This window comes from Alternaria novae-zelandiae (genome assembly GCF_023758075.1).
Source record: "Alternaria novae-zelandiae strain BMP 2774 chromosome Unknown scaffold_4, whole genome shotgun sequence".
Lineage (NCBI taxonomy): Eukaryota > Fungi > Ascomycota > Dothideomycetes > Pleosporales > Pleosporaceae > Alternaria > Alternaria novae-zelandiae.
Window position 1 is genome coordinate 490,799 of NW_026056964.1, and position 21,730 is coordinate 512,528.

The window sequence follows — 21,730 nt, forward strand, 5'->3', positions numbered from 1 at the left end:
CAGACACAACCAGGTATCCGTAATGAGGTTGCCTCTACGAAGCGTCTTCAACCTTCACACCCTTCTGCTTCTTCTCCACTGGCTCCTCTTGTACCTTCTCCCCCTCCTTCTTGATGACTGTTTCCTGCGGCGTCTGATCGCGCTTCCTCTTCCTAGGCTTACGCTTAGGCTTTGGCTTAGGTGTCGGCGTATCAGGTGTTTGCAGTCTATCGTTGGGAGCAGCTACAGGCCTCGGTTGGGGCACCTCAGGAATAATGTTGTAATGCTGAAACATAGGTGTCCTAGGCATGAGCCGACGTGTTAGTTTGTCGTGGTATACCGCACCTGCTTCTCCGAAGATGGGACTGTCGAAGTTGTTGGTTTCTATAGCTTCGAAGATCTCATCAATGTCTTCCTGTGGTCGGGGAACTATTTGAACTGGCGGTTGATTGACGGGCGTGTCGGCAGGTGTTGGGCATTGAGGGGGAGTGCCTGACGCTGGATGATGAGCTTGCGGCGACTCCTGGGGACGTTGGTCGCTTAATGGTAATGCGGCCTCGGGAGAGGATTGTCTGATTGACGTTTGCTGCTCAGGTCCCTGCGGTGGAAATAACTGATCATACAGTGGTGGCGGGGAAGGCATACTCAGTGTAATCGTAGGCAGACTTGGTGGAACACTAGTCGCACTTGCATCTTCCCCACTCTCCAGGCGAGCTTGACTGCCTGCAGATGCTGCATGCACATGTGCGTCTGTCTGAGTATCATGGACCTGAGGCGAAGAGTGAACAACTTCGGAGACATGCTGCGAAGTCGCTACTGCTTCTTCTAGTGATGACCTATTGGATTCGCGGGCGGTTTCCATCGGGTGTAGATAAATACCTCTTGTTGTAAGTTGTAGAGTTAGATATTAGAGTGGTGGAGACCCTTGGTTAGCCAAATTTAAACAAGAAGGGAACGCGTTCACTAAGCCGGTAGTTAGGCAGTGGGCGATGGTCAAGCTTTCACCAGGGTCAATGGTGACTTAGCGGCCAGTGAAGAAAGTACTCTGCACTTCCAGATGAGCTGGAAGTGCTTTGAACGGGTCTTGTTTGTGCGTCCGGAAGGCAGTGGGCACATCAAGTGGCCAGAAGAGTCCGCCACGGCTGCCCCATCTGGAAAGAACGGTGAATACGAAGATGCCATCTCGGCCGACGTCGATTCCACGTGATCAGATCAAATTGATCTATACGCATGTCATCAACTTAGAACGTTCGTGAGAAGATGAAGTTTATGCATGCTGACATGAGGTCGATGGGCGGCAAAAATGCTGCACCGCGGTGGTGCGAGCTTTGCGCCATCACGGACCAGCCGAGCCGAAGACTTCCCTACACGACAGCAGGCATGTAACGGCTTCAAACCGTTCACTAAGGGCTGTGCTGCTCGGGAATGAAGATGACGAAGGGTGTTGAAAAGTTTTGAAATGGATTGTGATGAAACGATGTTAAGGTACGTGAATGACGATCGATGATGCGGCTAGATTTTGACTGGCCAATCAGCAGCGACTTGCCTCAAGACGAACTCATCGACGCCTTTGAGGGTCCCTACTTCTATCGCGTCTTCAGTGAGCACAGTGCGACGACTTACCAGCCCAGATTCTCAATCGGCGCAAGTTTGTTTCAGTCAATATGTCACTTCTCGCTTTCTCATCTGAGTCTTGATGGTATAGAAGAACACCTTCGTCTTCGCGACTCACAAGCTAGTCCTTTCATAACGGTCTTTAGTGACTTCGGTAATCTTTGTCGTCTTACTGTATGATTTACGTGCTAACTGGTAGCAGCTGCGGCGTTACGTGAAGCGTTTGACCTCTATGTCCGAGGTCATGAAGCTATCCAGGTAGTTCAGATCCAGGCTTCAGGCCTGGTGACCGATCTCGTAAGCCCAGCCGGCAATCACAGTGCTCTGATACCTTCATGGCAAGGCACAAAAGGTTGGATAGACCGGTGGCTATGCATGGCTGATCTTGGACCAACCCTCGGTGTCGACCCCGTATACATTCGCCCTTCAGAATGGCTGGCTTGTGGTTCAATATCCAAAGCTCGGTTCTCAGCCGCCTGGCCAATCATTGGTGGGCGACTGTACTTCAACGAAGGGAGGAGCGAAGACCTGGTCGACTTGTTTGCGCGTATATGCGGGCATGTGCCAGAACGTTTCCCAGAGCATGATGTGTCCGAGCGATACGAATACGACTGGGAAAGCGAATGCTTTGCTGGAGCTGAACGTTGGGGCGATGCGAGCGCGTCGATCCAAGAAACGAGCGTGGCGGGCGCGGGACTGGGACTGGGACTTGCTGTTTCACAATTTGCGCGACCGACGCCGTTCGGATATGCTGGCTATCTGCGTGGAATGGTTGTGATGGACTGATGTATCATGTGTCATGTAAAAGTATTGTACGATTAGATGAAGTGACCTCAAATGGCCCCGGGGGAATCTGGAAGGCAGAAGTGGTACTAGGCTCGAATAGGATAAGCGGGCTACCCTGTTTGGTTGTGATGTATGTCAGCCTGGAGCAGAGCCTCTTCTCTACAAAAATATTGTTGAGGGCCGATTGATCGCACACGTTAGCAAGTTAACGGTGATCAGTAGTACACCAAGAGAGCATCCAAGACACCTCTTTGACAAAATGGACGCTATGTGAGCATATGATGCCTCGAATTCCGGATCGAAACAGCACTGACATTAGCGTAGCACATTGCGTAACCAAACTCAATCGTCCCTACTACGCCTGCCCGCAGAACTCCGCAATAGGATCTACGAATACGTCTTTCGCAGGGATTGCATCGATTACCATGGGAGTCAACACCGCCGGAGCCATTTTCACAACTACAATCCCGTGCGCAAAACAAGTACAACTTCACAGTCTCTATCCTCACTCCTCGGATCTCTTCCAGTGTGCCGCCAATACTATGCGGAAACCAAGCTGCTTATCTTCGAACTTAATTCTTTTCGTGCACGGCCTAGAAATGTAATCGAAGCTGTCCGGAAGATGCCCAACGACGTGCGAAACGCCATTTCAGTCGTTCGCATCTATGAGAATCGGAATTGGACGAGCCTGGCAGGATGGCAAGAATCCCTCCTCTGTCCAAATCGCTTTCCAAATCTACGAAAGATTGAAGTCCATTCTTGGGCTCCCAGAGTTTTGGGGGATGGGCTCTTGTTCGCCCATGAATGGAATAGATTGCATGTTCCGGAGGAAGATGAGGTTTTACGGTTGAGAGTTGAGAAATGGTTCAGGGATCTTGACTCGAAGAAAACCGAGGATGCGCTCATGAATGTTCGACAATGGGTCAGCAGTCAGGTTCGAGAGGGAGTCCAGGTTACATCGATTGATGTTGATTCTGCGGTCCCCTGTTATAAATACACTACGGAGAATGCGTGGGAGGTTATGTAGGATGGGACGAGGTATGCGGAGATCTTGTAGTCCACCAAAGGCGTCTACTGTGAAACAAAACCTTGCGCATGAGTACAGTTGTACCAAGCTCTTACTCAGACCCTTTGTCTTTGCACTTGCTATAATGCATGCACCGTCGCCATGCCATTCAAGCTCACAGTTTCCGTAAGATCAACACGCGCCCACCTCCAGCATCCTTCCGATACTGATGCAAGTCCGTCTCCACAACCTCAACCTTCTCCTCCTTTTCCAGTCTCTGCACTTCCTTCTCAAACCCCTTCTCTACCCAGAAGCTATCTAGCACGGTTGCGACTACAACCCCACCATCCTTGACAATCCTTACGAACTCCTCTAGCGGCTCCGGTCCAAGATGGCCATGCGTGAACGTACCACAGCATGTCAGCGCATCGAACTTTCCCTCCTCAAACTCCAATTTCTTCGTCAAATCCGCAGTCGTAAGGTCATCGTACACCGCGGTGTTCTTAGCGACGGCTAGCATGCCTTCGCTAATGTCGAGGCCCAGAATATCTGTAGCGCCAAGCTTGGAGAGTTCGACACCAACAAGGCCGGTACCGCATCCTGCATCCGCAATCTTTAGGCCAGCGAGAGGCTTGTCTGGTGAGATGTGGTTTAGCTTCAGGCCTCGGGCTACTGCTTGTGCGACGAGGCGTGGCGCGGTGAAGTCGTGCAAAGACATGTCGGAGTCATAAGTCTTCGCCCACTCGTCGTATAGTTCGCGCGACTCTTCGGTGGTTTTGGCGGCGAAGACGCGGTCTAGCAGCGACTTCTCGTCTGACGTTGCCATATTGACGGTATGATGAGTGCCGCGCTTCTAAGGCTCTGTGAACGGCAATGCTGTGATGCCTGTATGCAAAGAAGAAATGCCTGAGGATAATTGAGGTCGTTGTTTGTGATGAAGCGGTACCTGCCAAGGGAGTTGGAGGTCTACGGACAGTTGTCACGCGTGACGTCATCAATCGCGATAAGTGATTTCGCGACACCACCTGGACACTTGGGCAGTGCACAGATATCATAAAACAACAAAATGACTTTCGGAAGAGTCGACGCAGATTTTTGACCTCAAATTGATGGTGCTATGTTCGCAAGACTTTATACAGCAGCAGCGCAAAGCTACGAGACTGCTATGCGCTAGGCCACGCGGAACCCAAGTGACCTCAGGAGCTACTAGCGACGTCTTAACGCGATGAATTTTCGCAAGTTATAGTACTATCTAGATGCTATGGCCAAGAAGTCTTAACATGCCCGGCAGCAGCTGCGTATGCCGCCACTCTCTTCCTAAGTTCTTCGGTCCTCTCCGGTTGTACCTCTCCTTCCATGTTTACCACAAGAACGGTCTTCCAATCTGGAAATTTACACAATGCTTCCAAATTGACATCGTGTCCAGATTCCTTGAGCCGCTTCAGCGAGCGATCATTGAACACCGACAATTTCTTGAAACATGCGACTACGCCAGCAGGTATGAGGTTCTTGATAGTTGCGAGTTCTCCAAAACCGACATGAAGTGGGTTCAAGGAAAATGGCAAGAAGGCAGTTTCGTTGTAAACCTGGCGGCAGACCATAGAGGGGTAAAGGAGCCGGTCTAAAGACTCGTAGCAGCGGTACTGGCGGCAAAGCTGATGAAAAACTCTGATTAGGAGACGATCTCGAGCCACATGTAGGATATCAATGAAGTAACAAGCGAATGTGTACCCATAGATCTGATTTCGCAGCTCTCGCGGTAGGCGTAGCAACGGAGAGGCAGTCTGATTCTGGGTTGTGCTTTTAGAGTCAATAGTTGCCGGAATACAATGATAATTTGATAATAGTGCTTACATCTCATTTGCTTCAGATTCCGACAGCTTGCTGGTAGAAACGTGCTTATTGCGACGCAGGTATTCTAAGAGAGAACGGCTGCAGACGCGTTGTGTGCCACGACATTGGCATGACATATCTTGGATGTGTATAGTGGAAATGGATCTTTTTAAGTCGATAAGCCAGATGAGCGCAATCAGTTCTGCCCTAAGGAAAGTCAAGGAACTAATACGTAAACGCAGGCCATGTATTTAATGGAACGATAGGTCGAGGGGAGGATGTCATACATCATGCGGACGAAGACAATCATGAATCGCAAACGCCATGCATTGCCAGGTGACTACTATAGTATTGGCTTTGTTAACGAATTGGATCGCGTGCTTGCTCGTTTCACAATCGATTCAGATGTCGCGTACAGGTTTTAGGTGGGAGGATAAGTAGCTAAACTTCGTTCTTGCTAGTGACGGCCACTCAGTATAGGCAATATATGATGTGATGCAGTGTTGCATAGAGTAAATGTACAGTGTGTATTAGCGAAAAGAGGTAACGCATGAGACGAAGAGAGCGTATCCATGAACGAAGAATGACCGGAAAGGGAAGACGACGCTATGCTGGACCAACTGAGCTTCCATGATATGCTTCAGCAAGCCTTGAACGTAGATTCAATCCGTTCACAACATAGCCAAGATGGCTGCCATCATCGCCACACCACCACTGCCAACCTCTATCTTGCCCGCGCTGCCGGTGAAATTGCTCATTCCTGCCATAGCACTGCCTGTCGGCATGACCATGCCATCAGACATGGTCATACCACTCTGCATGACCATACCGTCGGACATCGTCATGCCACTCTCCATCGACATGCCCTTGGACATAGAAGACATCGCAGACTTCATGGCAGAGTTCATCGATGAAGCGCCCGAGGAAAGGGCCGCTTCGCCTGTTGGGGCGGGCTTGTTATCCCAGGCCATTGTGACGGGAGGCGCGGAGGGAGACATCATCGGGACCATTGATGTGATGGTGGAGGAGCTTTGTGCGAGTGCGACGGGAGCGAAGGCCGCGACGGCACCGATGATCGTGGAGGAACGCATGGTGAGTTATGTGATCGTGCGAAGTTGTAGTAGTAGGATGGGGTCGTCGAGTACGTTCGTGTCGGTTCGTAAGGAGTGTATTAGGTGAGTCCGGCTCGTGAATCTGGGGTATAGTTTTCTGAAGTTTTGTGGAGAGCGAGAGCTTTGAAAGGCGAATCGCTTGGGGGCACATCGAATCTAAATACCTTTCTACACATCACGCACTTGCTCGAAGAGCGCCCGTTGTTTCGCAACCTAAGAGCTGTCATCGCGTATATCATCTCATGCGACAGTCAGCGCATCCGGATCTTCAGCCTCCGATCCACTGTGGCGTCTTGCAGCGTCGCGAACCAGACAAATTCTCGTGAAACACGCGACTACAGGGACAATGGCTGTCGAATTCGGGGTGAGGAAGTTTGGAGGGTGTTCGAAGTTGGTTTCGGTCGGAACATCGATCGACGCCAGTCCGTGCATTGCCGAAACGCCAAGGCTGAGGTTTGCTGACTGCGGAACCAACTTCACCTCTTCGCTCCATCCTCACTGACAGCATCCACGATAGCGAATCCGTCGAACGATTATTGCCATTACTTTACATGTGACCTTTCGGGTCACTTTACTCATCAGTTACCGTTCAATGGCGCGACTATCTTGCCTGCGTGCACTGCTGCCCTTGGGCAGGATGTGGGCACCGTGACATAACAGGCTATTACCATCCACGAGCCAACGCCAAAAACCTCAAACCCCAGAACCCAAGCACTCCCAAATTCTAGGCAATCATCGCCCTCCGCAGCTAATCGTCAATCATCGCCGCGAACTCATCCGACATCCAGTACCGGTCGATCCGAATTTTCACGATAAGCTCCATGTGCTCTGGGCTTTCGTTCCAAGCGTCGGGGCGGTGAGGGTATCGGTAAAGCGTGTTCTGTTCGAATGCCCACCTCAGATTCTCTGCCCAACCGCTTGCATCAGATGGGTCTGGTTGGTCGATGCGGTATAGCGATCGGTAAGGCGGCTTGTGACGGGGTCCACCGAAGGCGTATGGGCCGTATGCATCAGTCTCTCCTGCTTGACGTTCGAAAAAGAACGCCATGTTCATCGCGTCCTCATCTTGTGCGTTTGCAAGCGCTGTCTCCCATGGCACGACTGAATCTTCTGGAGGCGCGGCATAACTTGTTCTCTCAAGGTCTCTGCTGGCGCTGGCCATGATGTCCTCCTCCTCCTCTTCTTCTTCCTCTTCGGCAAATTCCTCAACGGCAGGCTCATCATCAAACCATACAGACTTTCCCGACCTTCCTCTCAGCTCTTGCATCTCATGCTCTGTTTCTGACTCTGGTGTCGTGCCCTTGGGTGGAGGGACTGCTTCTTTCTGTCTCCTTGGTACTGGCAAGTCTTCTTCTATGTCACTCTTCCTCTTTCGCTTAGCATCTTTCTTTTTCTTATCTGGCACGAGCGGAGCGCTGGTTGACGCGTCTTGAGAAAGAGAAGGCTTTATACCAGCCCATCGTTGGGAAGCAGCGCCATCGCTATGTTCTTTTCGAACAGCAGCTGCGCCTCCCACAAGCTGCAATACCTTATCGTAGTCGCGAGGGTAGAACCACGGCTCATGTGGATTCTGTACGCAATACTCCACCATGCGAGTCAGATCTAGCGCATCATGGCCCTGCGGCATGCAGCTCAGGTCTATGGCTAGCTTCTTGAAGGGTATGTCTGTCGGAGGGATTTCGATATTTCCACTAGGTGGCGAGAACCCTGCAACATTGAGATCGGCATCGTCCCAGGTCGACTTTCTCTCTTTGTGGAAGCTACCATGCGTCTGGAGCCGCCAGTCTTTGTACCCACCTTGGTCCATCGTCTTGTAGATGCTCTGCCGGCAGCTGGCCTGGGGCCACTCCTTTGGAAGCTTTCTGTAGGTGTTCACGATGGCGCACACCTGAGTCGGAGTCGCGCCGTTCGTGATCAGGCGGTACACCACGTCAGCGCAGTGTATGGTGTTTGGAAGGAACGCGAGGAGCTCTACGGCGGTAATGTTCGCGGTTGCAGGAAACGGGAGGTATCTTGAAGGCGCGTCTGGGCCAAAGCCGTAGCCGAAGTACTCGTTACGTGCTCTCGATTTGGACTCTGATGCGTTCTCAGCCGGTCCTGGGGCTGACGCCGTTGACCTGCCGAAAAGTTAGGAGAGTGTGCCTATCGTGAGACAATTGGCAGTTAGTACGGTCGCGGCGGATGATCCATGGTCAGAGGTGCATGTATGGTGTTTGTGGTGGTGATGGGAACCTGCACGTGGTTAGTAGAGTGTGCCTCGCGCTTCTGTTGTGGCTGTCGCTATATCAACGAAAAGGCCACTCTACCCGGTCCGAGCGTCCTTTGAGCAACTTTGCTTGACTCCGCCGTCACCTGCGTCTCCGAAGTGCCAGCTTCAGCCCACGACAAGGTTTGCAGGGTCTGCTTTCGCAGCCAGTGAAGACACCACGCAACGATCACTCAAGACAAAGCGCAGCGAGACTTCGTATCGTCCTTGAAGACTTTCACACTTTCACATTCCAGTAAGCCATCCTCCGCGCATCCGGCCACCCCTCGCAGTTTCTGCAGAAGATAACCTTACAAGTTTGCCTGTGCCTCTGCTGATCTCGTCCTGACCATCACATCAGTCAACATGGCGGCCATTGCTAAGAACAACGCTTTCGGTTACCACAGCCCAAGCTGGAACCTCCCCTTCCCAAACGGCAATCTGACCGCCGCCGAGATCCTGGCCTACCTCCCGCACTGGCTCAAATCCATCGATGTTATCGACCGTTTCGTGACGCACGGCGCGAAAGCTGGCCATCTCGCTGCTATGATCAACGAGTTCAGAGACCAGCCGCTGGATCAGGATTTTCCACCGAACTCCGCCATGGTCATGATACAGTACGCCATGCGACGCGCCGGCTACGACGATTGGAAATTTGGTATGCATCTGGAATACAACATTGGAATCCCGAGACCTGAAGACAACCTCAACGTCCACGGTTTCCGTACACCTAACCGGACGCACCCTAAGGACGTGAGGACTGGTACACCTGGACAGGACAAGGTCAACTGGGACTCGTCGCCGTTGGAGTTCAAAGACCTTGCCCTCCATGTGAAAGAGCACCCGTGTGGCGATGACGCACTGGACCTCACTCGCTGTGTGCAATACGCTGTTGAGCACGAGGAAGAATCGTGGCTTTTTCCCACCGACTTTCAACGCCTCATCACTCACCTCGGAGGACCGGCCACAGTCATCCACAGTCACTACGATAGGCAGGTGTTTGCACGTCACAGCAACTACGCCTTTTCACCCGCCAAGTCTACACCCGGTAAAGGCCGCGCTCCGAGAACGCCCAAGACTCCCAAATCATCCAAGCTCAACAACAAGCTTAAAGCATCGCGCGGTAGCAAGAAGAAACTCTTCGACGACATCGAGCTGGTCGCCATGTCACGGTCCGCGACACCACAGAAGCGTACAGCTGAGGGCCTTGGGAAGGTGTTGGATGGTAGTAAGAGGAGGAGTGGCAGACTTGTCGGCAAGCAAATGAACTTTGCTGAAGAGCCTGAAGTTGACGCTGAGGTAAGTCTATCACCCGTGTTCGACGATGGTCGATCCTTCGACGTCTTAGATGGTGACATTGCTGACACTGGCTGTAGGACAAAGACTATCTCGATTCGCCCTACGCGACTCCCTCCAAGAAGCGCAAGCTATCTCGCCTACCGCCGACCCCCAACTCGTCCGCCGATGATGACGAGTTCGTAGAGGACGAGTCCGAGCCTGATGACGATATCCCGGAAGAAGACGCAAGTGAGCCTGAGGAGGCCGTTTCGCCCATCCCCGCTGCACGCGGCCGTCAAGCGGCGCGCAAGGCTCGCTTGAACATCAAGGCTGCTTTTGTACCTGAGCGTCGCACTTTGAAGCTCAAAGTCCCTGGGTAAGTTCATTCCACACCCCTGATGTTATGTCTCGCGCTGACCATGGACAAGAATCGGGGCGTCACCCCAGAAAGTTCGACAGCAGGCAAAGGTACCCTCGTACATGATGACCGAGTTCACCCCAGATGTCATGAACGCCGCCCGCGAGTACCTCAAGCGTGAGCCCGTCCACTTCCCTGCTCCCTTCCTCTCAGAGGATCGCCTCCGCATCGACGACTACAGCATTTACCTTTATGCGTCCCCTCCACACACTTCGTTCCCCGAGATGTACGCGTCCGCCTACGATTACGCCCGCTTCAACGGTCCTCGACGCCACGCCCCGTTCCGCGAGCTTCACCTGTTGAGCCAGCCTCACCCCAAGGATACGAGCGACTGGGCTGAGGATATTCGTTGGGCGAAGCAGCAGTTTGAATTGTTTGGTAGTGTTTGGACGGAGTATGACTGGCATCTTGAGTGTGTCACTGCGCATAGGTATGAGATTGGTTGGGTCAGTGAGGAGGTTATTAGGGATGGTATGTGAGCTGGTTGGGCGTTAGGCTTGGCTCTGAGAATACTTTTGAGTTGCGCCTTGATCGTCTTGACTCCTGGATTTCCTTCTGGGTATTCTGAACATCGCAGCTGTCTTGTGCGATGACACGACGATGGGCATAGGACTAGATATGAAGGACTAATAATAATGCACTCTCACTGTCCACCACTATGCTACGTGTGATTATCTGATTGCTGGTGATACCCATGTCATAGATCAGCGCTCATAAGGCTCACGCGAGAAGGTGCACTTGTGACGGTATCATGTTTTATTGAATGAGTCGCAAGGCACTCAAAGCCAACAACTGAATGGAAAGGGTATGGTGCAAAGAATGTACAAGACGCCCAACTCCTTAAGAAGTTCTACCGAGACCGCGACGCCATGCTTGCTAATTCTTTCCGATATCGCGCCTGGAAAGCGCTCCAATCCCATGTATGTTTACCGAATACACACCAACCTTCTGAGGGAACTGTATCGTTGTCTTCTATGACCACACTAAGCTTCGCGAGAGGAGGGGTCATCAGCGGGGTGTTCGGCAGTGCTGCCGTCGACGTCGTGGACCACGATGGAAGGGATTGAAGTCTCCTGGACAGTTCCATCATTGTTGTCATCGTCCTGCAAACCGAGGTCGTGGTCTTCCGGGTCGACTTGTGGAGGCTCCATATCGTGCTCCGGGTTGGTGAAGCCGCCTAGCTCACGGTTGATGCTGTCCAGGATCTCAGGATCGATGCTCTTCAGGACCTCAGGGTCTATCATGCTGAGATCGAGAGACGCAAATGAGGCAGTGTCGTCGTCAAGCTGTTCCTCGAATAGATTTGGGACGTAAGACTCGTTGTCGTTAGCGGCCATGTCGTTGTCCCAAGGGCCAGATGGAGATACAGCCCTAGCATCGTGTGCAGCTGGTTCGATCAGGTCGGGAAGACTACGATCATCTACAAGAGAGTTGTCTGGAGTGTCCGGGCCAGGTGTATGCTCCGCGCGGCGGTTAATAGGCACGATGCCGTTAGCGGCCAAGACGCTGACATACAACGCGTATAATTGATCCTCTTGTATCGTAGCTAGGACATGTGACAAGTCGGCGGCAGTGTTGTTCATGATCCGACTAAGGATCAACGAGTTAATAGATGAAAGACCGCTGGCTGCAGCGGGAGCTTGTGCGCGAGAAGGGCCAGCGTGGTTTGTCATCCTCGTAGGGCCGCGAGGCGCAGGGACAGGCAACTGAACAGAAGGAGGCTGTTGGACAAACGTAAATGCCTGAACAACGGGGAACTGCTGAAGATACTGCACGGCTGTCGTCCGCTGTGCTGCTGTGAACATATGATGCGTGAGGTTTGTCGCAGCCTGGATCGCCTCCGGCACGGGCATCGTCTCCCACGCCACATTCCTCCAACGACCAAACAGCTCGCCATCTCGATGAGCAGGGAGTACCGTCCGGGGACCACCCAAGAGCTGAGTGAGCCAGTTAAAGTCTCGTGGAAACATCAGCGGTAGGTCGATATTGGCGACAGCAGCCTTGACACAGCGGGTCAGATCGAGCTCGTCGTCGCCGGATGGGTATACCATAACGTCAGCTGCCAGTGACGCGAAATGAACATTAGCGACGACCGGTTTATGGTGACGGCTACCCGGGACTTGGATCTCGCAGTGGTTTTGGACGCCGGCAAGAGTCAAGTTATCGTGGTCCCAAGCCTGGCCGACTTTTGGGTAAAGACCGGCCTTGTGGCGAGTCATAGTCCATTGATCGTCCTGAAGATAGTGTCGCATCGTCCCCTGGGCCAAGTGAATCACGGCATTGGTGGCGTCTTGCCGAGAATTGTTCTTCACCACGACTCGAAACCATTTGTGGATCCTAACGATGGGGTAGGCATCGCCACCGTTCTGGACGAATCGAACAAGAACGCCGGGACTACGAATCAGCGCGGGAAGAAACGTCATCAGTTCCGCACCGGTGATGTTGCCGGTTTGCGGGATGCGGAGATACCGGGTAACAGCGTTTGGACCGAAGATGTCAGTTGGGGAGGCGTGAATCGAGCCGTCCTTGTTCTTCGAACGTGCTTTGCTCATGGCGGCTGGTTTCTCAACCCTAGCCCCTTTGACCGGAGATGAGTTGGCTGGAGAAGTCTTCGGATTGCTCGCCATGATGCCTTTGATACAAGGATTAGTGTTTGATAGAGGAAACTTGTAGCAATCGGATGGACGTTTGAGCGGTGCTTGTATTGCTTGCACTGCTGAGTATGGAACTTACTGGCCGAGAGTCTGCAACTCGGTTGATATAGAGTAAGACGTGTAATTTCGACGAAGTCAGGTATACAAGTATATAGAAGGTGTTGATAGATGCGAGCCTCGTCGACGAGTATTGTTGCAAAGCTTTGGCAGCCGCGGAAGAAGAAACCTTTGTTTACGGCTTTAGCAGATGCATGGAGAGGCGCTTTGGCTCAAAGCTAGAGCAAGATGCAATTTACTTATCGCTTGAATAATGTGCTAGCGCTTCGGACATGAGGGTCTGTAAAATGTGAGGACGAAAGGCCGCATTGACGAAGCTGGACCAATCCGAACCCTAGGATGAAGGATCTTTGGGGTGAGTTTGAAACAATCCCCGCGTTCCCCAATCCAGAAGCGTCCACATGAAGGGCGAGAACGGCTCATTTAGCCAACTTTGGAAGGCAGGTGACTCAATGTTGCCTGCGTTACTCTGGAAACATTCGTTCAGGGCGATATTGGGGGTCACTATTGCCGAAAACTCCATCATGTGACGTCAAAGAGACTGGTTCTTTGCTCTGAGAGCGATGGCGACATCGGTATCGATTGGCAGGTGACAAGGACAGATCGAGTACCCGAACGTCTCTTCGGTCTCTCGTCCTCGATGTTAAGCATCGCTGATACATCCATACCTGGCGGGGGCTGGTCGCGGACGCACTAGGTTGGACAGAGCGACTCGGTACGCGACCGAGGACTAGACAGGACGGAAGGTATATCGACGCATTCAAAGTCCTCGACCACGAGGCGCGAGGTCTTGCCGCTGGGACCTTGTAGTTGCAGGGGCTCGAAGACGATATCGCGTACGTAGGAGGTGGAGAGAGCTCGCGCACTCGATGCACTCATGCGCAGTCCGCTTGCTTTCTCGTGCTTGCGGTACATGTTTCCATACGCATTGTGACAAGCACCATAGACAGGTTAAGCGCTGCCGCACGACAACCTCTGTTTCAAAATATTAGCAGCAGACGTAAGAGACTTGCGCGGTACACAGTGGAATCCAATACACTATCTAACAATACAATACAGAGTCTCTAACTCCCGCAAAGCGGCCCTGCACAGGGTGTAATTTTCGCGAAGCAACAGCCTGCACCTCTAATTCCTTTCTATAGCCCTCTTATACTTTATTATAGCTTATTACTACTGCTAGAGGGGGTGTAAAAGGCTGCTTTTTAGCTATGCACTGCTATTAATAAGAAGCAGAGGCAGTCTTAGCTGCTAGGACAGAATTACTTACGCTTGTTAGCTATTTACCTGCCTGGCTATTCACCTGCTTAGCTATTCACCTGCACGGTTTGGCCTATCACCTGGCATACGTTTGTGCTCATTCAACTCTTCTTTCTTCTATGAACGCTACCATGGCCTGAGCAGAGGCCTTGGTACAAGCTTGTAATGGTCGTAGTCTTCTTAGTGCATCTGAAGACCTTACATTGAGACTCCGAGGGAACCGGCTGTAGTAGGTACGATGGGAATGATGCTAGGAGTATTGGTGCTAGACACCCTGTAGAGGACATTGGGACACAGTCGAAACGAGTCGATCGTAGCTTTGCGAAGTACATAGACAATTCTGAAGACGCGTCCTTGATCTGCTCGAACGCATCGCGCTTGAGTGTCGTGTGTGAAAGAGACGCGTTGACGCGTTGGAGCTTGCCGTCGGAGATTGGACGGCACAATTCGCCGATGTGGGGCTGCCGTGGTAGGTCCTCATCACGTGAGACACATCTCATCTTCCCCAACAGTCGAGTCGAGGCATATGGAGTTTCAATTCTTAAGTGATCTTTCCGTGACAAGAGTCTTACAAGAGGAATAACAGAGACTGTGCACTTTGTGAAAGTTCATATTCTAATTATGACCTCTCCGTATATGGCTTAGCGTAAGCGGTAGCAAATTCTGCCCAGGTGTGCACCTCCGAGGTCGAAATCGTCTTCATCAACGCGCATCGCGACACATTACGCGCAGCACATCAATATGCTCACATCTTTTTCCAACTGCTGCGTCTTTTTGGTCATACGCATTTCATCTCCTTACGACGTCGACACTCTGCGTGTACAGCCCAGCGATGCCCACAAGATAGGAGCTCTCACATACACCTTCAACATCGCGCCACCTTCTGATAATGGGCCAAAGTACGATGCTGACTACGAGATGGAAGCAGTCTAATCGTACTGTATAGATTTCTGCTGGATCCATTCTCATATCAGCACGCGCAAGGGAGTCGAGCTGATGTTATCTGCATACCTACCTCTTCAGGTCTTCGAACCTGATGAATCGACGACACCAAATGAGAACACAGCTCCTCCTCCGTTTCCGCTAACTACAACCCCTCCATCCGTCGGCTATGCTAGCTATCATCGTGCAATCAACCAGGGATATTCGAAGATCATGGGCCCTGTTCCTTCTTCCATCACCTCATCATCCGTCTTTACCACCAGAGACCGCAACGCCTCCGTGCGCTCGTCAAGATTCACCATGTAACGTGCGACATTCGCTCTGACTGCATGGCCGATTCTGCAATCCTCTTCATAGCAGCCGTAATCTCGACATTCTCTCTTCTGACGTCGACGTTCCGCTTTTCTTTTCGACTCTTCTGTTCCGATTTCTCGTTCTGCTTCTTCGTCCTCTTCGTCCGCGAATGCTACGCGCTTGCGACTTGGCTCCAAGTCCTGCCACAGGCCAAATTCGAATTCCAATGCGTCATCTTCCCTCTGCTTTTCGCATTGACTGGCCGCCGCACCTATTTCCTCGTTTCTTTCGGCCTCCTGCCAAAAGCTCCGAGTGTCTTGAATCCTTTGTTCACTCATGTCCGTTTCCTCACTGCAGCGCACAGTCACGTCACTCGGGGCAGTAACCGTGATCTGTATATTGGAGGTCTCTTCAGTCGCAGAGAGGATGAGACTTCCCTCCTGTGGGCCACGGCTTGGAATGGGGTTCATTGGTGGAAAGGGATTAGACGATGATGGCGTTGCTGATGGAATTTTGGCGCCCTGCGATTTGTTGTTCTTGGATGGACGACCGGGGCCTCGTTTCTCAGGCTGTCCTTGGATTTCCGTCGGAGTATCTGCACGCGCTCGCTTTGACGTTTTGGGCTTTTTGGGTACTGATCCTGCCGGCAACCCGTCTTTACGTGGTCGACCACGTGGGTTCTTTGCCGGGGCCGGTTTGGTACCGGTTTCGATATGTGGTGCTGTCGCTGTACGTGGTGGAGTCATGGTAAGGTGGCTTCAATGCGCGCTTGGAAGGAAGGTAGGTGGTAAGGAAGGAGAATGTCGTACTGTTCGATAATCGACATGAAGATGAATGATTTTTCGTTGTGCTAGTATTAGCTTCCGCTGGAACTCTGGTTTGTCTTCGTTCGATGAGTCTGTGGAAGTCGCTGAGGCTGATCTCCATCCATGGTACGCGTGTTGTGGCACCATGGCCGACACTACACCAACAGGAAGGACCAATACCGTCCGTCGCAATGCACAGGATCTGATGGAAGCGGCCTTCGAGCTTTCCTCAGCCACCACTTCTCCTGCAGGCGCTTTCATCGCCCCTGTTCCGATTATGCTTGCGCTGGCACTTGCAGTCCAGGTAGCTATAATTTACGTCACAAGCTGCTGCACACACATCACTAAAGCTTAATAAGTGGTAACATTTTAGGACGATGTATTCTTCTAGCTAACAAAGACATCCAATAGTATGCTTGAAGGATATAACCCGAATATATCTACCCTTGGTACCTGCTTCAATCCTCCTTCGGCGCTAGCGACCGCGAGCCACTCACAATGTCCGTGTTTGAAGGCGAGAAGCCATCATTGAACAAGAGTCACAACCACTAACACACCAAGCAAATACGGCACAAAGACCATTAATACATCTGTTAATCCTCGATTGGACCTATCCAGGCCCAATATCCTTACAACAGTGTTTCCGGCTCAGCATCGTTGAACGCGCCGAATGCCGACGGATTGAAGTATTCCCCTATAGCACCATAGTCCAATGGAGCTGCGCTGAAACCTGGTGGTATGACATCTAGGCCAGAATCCCATGGCATCAGCGTGTTCGCATCGGCGCGAAACCAGCCCTCTGGGCCGTAGTAATCGCCGTGCACATCTTCAACCCTTGCATCTGCTTCGGGTACAATAGGATGGGGATTATCCCCTGGAGCTTCTGTGTTGTTCCAGTAAGAAGCTGGATTTGCATCGTAATGCTGTAATTCCTCGTTCTGAGCCACGCTGGGTAAGACGGCGCTGGTCAGCTGATCGGGCCACTGTGGGTCTCCGTTGAAGCCGTCCCTACCCACGCCTAGGGCCTGGCTAAGTTCCAGACGAGCGTTATCGAGATGCGCATATCTCAAGTCAGGCTTCTCGTGAGAGACCTGATCTTTGAGGATATCTGTCCCTTCTGCATCGCCAGGGCAGTGTGGAGCCAGCCCTTTGATGGACTGGACGATGCCTTGTAAGGTTTGTGCTTTGAGAGAGGGCTTGCCCTCCTCAGCATCCAGCAAGGTCTGCCATTCTGGCAAGCCGAGAGCATTCAATGGTGGATAATTCTCTTCGAACGTAACGCGATAATAATCCGTGAAGGCGCGAAAGCAGTCTTCCTCTTCTGTTGGGAAGACGCTTATCGCCGACGGAGGATTCTCCATGAAGTAATCCATGATAGCTGGCACATCAGCCGCAATATAGTCCTTCGTGTCCATGCCGAAGGATATATGTGCCAGCCGAGTTGCCATGGCTAGCTCAAACTCGTCTGCCGTCGGGGGTGACGAGATGTGCATTTCGTTCCGACTGACCAGCAATTCCATTCCGTAGAAGTTGGTGCGCTGGATAATTTCGGCAACATGGGTGGGATGCGCTCGCCAGTTAACGCGTCTTTGCGCGTCGGAATGGGCGAAGCGAACACAACGAGCTAACTCTGAGTCGATGTGAGGTGGTGGTGCTGTCATGTCGCGGAAAAGGTGGGGAGCTTCTGCTCCATTCGGGACTACCCAGTCTAATCGCTGGTTCAGAGTCTCGATCTCCAACATCTCTGGCATTGGGCGATACTCGCGCTCTCGTGGTCGCGAAACCGCAGGTCGATCGGTGAACTGGGCGAGGTAGTGCTTGAAGTTCTGCGGGTTTCTTGGGTCATAGCCTTCGCTGTAGGCTACACCCATTTTGATGATGGGCTGGTTGTTCCTATCTATCAAAGATGGAACTGTGGTCACGATCTTTGGAGCGGGCTGAGATGCAACAGTAACGATCGGTGGCGGTGGTTGGTTAATACCAAATCCCTCGAATGCATCTTTGTTGACGACGGGGAGTTCTTTGTTTTCTGTTGGCGGTGAGATGTAGGTACCGAACCCTTTAAATGCGTCGTTCCCGACCGCGGGAGATGCAGCAGCAACGGTTTGTGGCGGTGGTTGGTAGTTACCAAAGCCAGCGAATGCAGCTTTGTTGCCGGCGGGGATGTCATCGTCTTGCGATGTCGGTGGTTTGTAGGTACCGAATCCTTCAAAAGCATCTTCCTCGACGATGGGGCATGTGTCATTTGGTGTCATTCCCATCAAGATAGCATCCAAATCTAGAGATCCTGACTCTGATTTGTCCAGGGCTAGCTCATCGTCCCCCGGTACATGGACTATGCTGGATGGGTTCAGGTTGTAATATATAAGAGGCGACAACACCTCGTTGGATACGGGCTCGGAGATGGGTGTTGGCAACTGTTGCGCTTTAATCGTCTCAAGCGCTGCATCAATCTCTTTCTGGGATTGCCCCGATTCTACCGTGTTGAACACATCCTCCACGGGCTCTGAGGGTAGCGACGGGGTGGATATGGTGAAGTACTCAGTCTCAAAGTCTTGAGCTGGATCATGTCGGATCTTGCCATGGACTATCCAAGGCAAAGGTTGTTGGCCATTAAGCTTCCTCAGCTTCTCTGCACCACGCTCTCGAAGGTCGTCATCGGCTTTCCGCTTCAATGACTGTGCAATCTCTAGTTGTGCGTCTTGGGTCTCTTGTTCTGCTTCTGCGGTAGGCGCGTCTCGCTCACTCCGAGCCGCTTCTTCGACAGCCTCCTCAGTGGATGCGGCGACGCCCTGTGGAAAGTGGAAGTCCTTGAGGTTGGGATGATAATAGTAATCAGCCTCTTGCGCGCGGAACCGCGGCGTATACCCCTCTACGCGGCGACACATGCGTGGAGCTCCGGTGTTGGTGATATCTTGCAGCAACTTTGCGGCAGCGGGTGTTGGGTCTTCGGGTTTAGACGGCTGCGGCTCGTCTTCCCAGACTTTGAACTTCTTCTTGCGGTCTCCACCTGGTGTTTGAGGAGTCTGCTTCAGAGTCTTGGTAACGGGGTTGGGTTGAGATGGTATATATTCGACAGGGAGGGCGGTGATGTCTTTGTTGGGATGATCGCCGCCTGAGACGGGATCAATGCTTGATGGGTTTGCAGTCGGCGCAATCTGTGATCGCACCTCTTTCAGGTCGGATGAACGAGAGAAACCAGGGCCGTGGACGGGGTTGAAGTCGCCAGCGATACGTCGGCGCTTGACCCCATGGGCTTTCCTCGTGCGCCTATGTATAGTGGTGTCGTCGGGGTGGCGCTGTTCGTGTGGAGTGGTTGTCGGATCGTTCTCATCATTTGACGAGCCGGCGCCAGGAAGAAAAACAGCTTGCTCTGGCGCAATCGATGTCGAGCGGCGTCTCTTGTTGTGACGCTGAAGTGTAGGTGTAACCAAGGCGGGTATCTGGGTGAGCTGGTCGGCCATCGCTGCTGTCGTTGGGATGTCGTCGTGAGGATGGTAATATAGGAGTCTGCGGGTACGTGAACAAGACGTTTCTCGATTGGAAGTGCAGACGGTGGGTGTGTGGACTATTGGAATGAGAAGTGGCCCCGGGGTGATATGGGAGAATAACGTCAGACCCCGTGATCTGGAGAGACTAGACCCAATTATCTCGAGTATTCACTCTGTTCTTTGCAAAGCGCAGTCACGGGGAGCTCGTATTATGGACTTGGGCTTGATATTCGTGAACTGATTCATCCTAAAGTTGAGTGCACCCTGACGGCTACATGTCCCTCTCCAAGCTACTTCCATCACTTCACGCTACACCGTATACTTCAAAAACTTCAAAAGCATCGGACGCAAGCGTTTTTCCAAGGCCTCCAATGCCTCTGATCTCGCACGATCAGGTCCAGAGCACTCACGCGGCGCCCTCTCGGTCTCCTAAGCCCGGTCCTTGGCCGCTTTCTCTTTCCTCTCCCTTTCATAGCCAGCAAAGCGCTCGGTATCCTTGGGCCACTGTCCAAAGTAGTCCCAGTGATCCTTCGCGTACACGATCGCGAGCGCGAGGTCGCAGTCGAGGTCCATGGGCATAACGCGGTTTGCGAGCAAGCCGGTTAGGTACCGGTTTAGGTACTCATCTTTCTTGGGGTCTAGCGGCGACAATGCATATACCTCTAGGATGTGGCGGTAGTTCGCGCTGGGATCTTTGCGCAGAAACTCCCTTCGCGCGTTATCTTGCTCGCGCTTGAGAGCTGCGGCGGTGGCGGCAATATAGATCTCTCGCTCGCGGGCTTTCTCGGCGTCGTGAGCTTGTTGCGCCCGAACGCGCTGCTCTGCGAGCTTGGCCTGCTGGAGGTGACGGTCTCGGGCGATGTCGTCGGGGGTCATCCGGTTGACAGATGCCGCAATCCCATTGGCTGGTGCAACTGGTCTCATACGATTGTATGGCCCTGGGTTGAGAGGATCGTGTTGGCCGATGGGAGCGAACGGTGCGGCGGGAGGTGACATCGTATTTTGCATGGTGTTTTGCCTCTTGCCTGCAGGCATGTCGCCTTCCGGGGCTTCTGTAGCCTGACGTTTCTGGCTCATGGGATATCCTGTAGCATGCGCGGATGGCGATGAGCCTGGCCGTGTCGGTGAGGGTGGCAGCTTCATTTGTACATGCGAAGGGCTCTGCCTGGGTGGTGATTTCTGGTAGCGAGCGACGTCGTCCGTGGGTAGCATGCGCGGCTGAGTCTGCCTAGAAGCGAGAAAAGCGTTGTTCTGTTGATGATGTCGAAATTCGCTAGCGTTCGGTGCTTGCATCGAGCGTGGTACAATAGGAATACGTGAGGCGGCGCTCAGCGTCGCTGTATTTTCGTTTCGCACAGGTGAGGATGCATTTGTCGATGCTGGCACTGCTGTCGTGCTCAGAGGCGAAGCGGTAGTCACCGAGGTGGACATCGTTGAGGGTGCAGCCAGTGGGCTTGAGGTAGACGACCTTGCTCCGTTCAGGCTGTTGGTAGAAGGGCTCCGGGCCGCATTCTGACCTTGGTGTTGACTGTTCTGGCGCGGTACTTGCTGCTGCTGTCCTTGTTGCTGTCTAGCACGCTGTATTTGGCGAAACCATTGCTGTTGGTCTGGTGGCGCCTTGTTGAACCACTGTTGTCGCTGATCAGGGGTCGCCTTGCTGAGCCACTGTGCTCGCAACTGCTGATCAGAGAGCCTGCTCATCTTGTCTGCAGTAGTAACGAGGAAGTTGATGATATGGGGGAAGTTGTAATCGGTGATTGAGAAAGAAAAGCCGTGGAAAATACGAAGGAGAGACCGGGGCGACAGGCAGCTGACCTAAGCTATTGTCTTCAGCTCGCAAGAAAAGAGGTTGGTGAGAGGCGCCTTCACCTTATGTATTTTGCTATTGTGATAGCCACGGTCCGCGTCGCTCAATAGGGTCGCAACGTTCCAAGGTTGAGCTGCCCTCCTCCCGCACC

The 21,730-nt window shown here is 52.6% G+C and overlaps 7 protein-coding genes across 7 annotated transcripts; 1 reads left to right on the forward strand and 6 right to left on the reverse strand.

Annotated features, from left to right (window-relative positions):
* Positions 1-34: 34 nt before the first annotated feature.
* Positions 35-622, reverse strand: J4E88_002670 (uncharacterized protein; the record flags this gene model as incomplete). The annotated part of the gene is made up of 1 exon (XM_049396329.1): positions 35-622. One exon carries the CDS (start codon positions 620-622, stop codon positions 35-37), a length of 588 nt encoding a protein of 195 aa, XP_049257677.1.
* Positions 623-3,560: 2,938 nt separating this feature from the next.
* Positions 3,561-4,211, reverse strand: J4E88_002671 (uncharacterized protein; the record flags this gene model as incomplete). Its single annotated transcript, XM_049396330.1, has 1 exon — positions 3,561-4,211. The coding sequence occupies one exon, from the start codon at positions 4,209-4,211 to the stop codon at positions 3,561-3,563; it is 651 nt and encodes a 216-aa protein (XP_049257678.1).
* A 2,867-nt stretch (positions 4,212-7,078) lies between these two features.
* On the reverse strand, positions 7,079-8,520 carry J4E88_002672 (uncharacterized protein; the record flags this gene model as incomplete). Its single annotated transcript, XM_049396331.1, has 2 exons — positions 7,079-8,447; positions 8,501-8,520. 2 exons carry the CDS (start codon positions 8,518-8,520, stop codon positions 7,079-7,081), a joined length of 1,389 nt encoding a protein of 462 aa, XP_049257679.1.
* Positions 8,521-8,941: 421 nt separating this feature from the next.
* J4E88_002673 (uncharacterized protein) lies at positions 8,942-10,750 on the forward strand (the record flags this gene model as incomplete). Its single annotated transcript, XM_049396332.1, has 3 exons — positions 8,942-9,874; positions 9,952-10,229; positions 10,282-10,750. The coding sequence occupies 3 exons, from the start codon at positions 8,942-8,944 to the stop codon at positions 10,748-10,750; spliced, it is 1,680 nt and encodes a 559-aa protein (XP_049257680.1).
* A 504-nt stretch (positions 10,751-11,254) lies between these two features.
* On the reverse strand, positions 11,255-12,898 carry J4E88_002674 (uncharacterized protein; the record flags this gene model as incomplete). The annotated part of the gene is made up of 1 exon (XM_049396333.1): positions 11,255-12,898. The coding sequence occupies one exon, from the start codon at positions 12,896-12,898 to the stop codon at positions 11,255-11,257; it is 1,644 nt and encodes a 547-aa protein (XP_049257681.1).
* Positions 12,899-16,910: 4,012 nt separating this feature from the next.
* Positions 16,911-19,745, reverse strand: J4E88_002675 (uncharacterized protein; the record flags this gene model as incomplete). Its single annotated transcript, XM_049396334.1, has 1 exon — positions 16,911-19,745. The coding sequence occupies one exon, from the start codon at positions 19,743-19,745 to the stop codon at positions 16,911-16,913; it is 2,835 nt and encodes a 944-aa protein (XP_049257682.1).
* Positions 19,746-20,201: 456 nt separating this feature from the next.
* On the reverse strand, positions 20,202-20,984 carry J4E88_002676 (uncharacterized protein; the record flags this gene model as incomplete). The annotated part of the gene is made up of 1 exon (XM_049396335.1): positions 20,202-20,984. One exon carries the CDS (start codon positions 20,982-20,984, stop codon positions 20,202-20,204), a length of 783 nt encoding a protein of 260 aa, XP_049257683.1.
* Between the last annotated feature and the right edge of the window lie 746 nt (positions 20,985-21,730).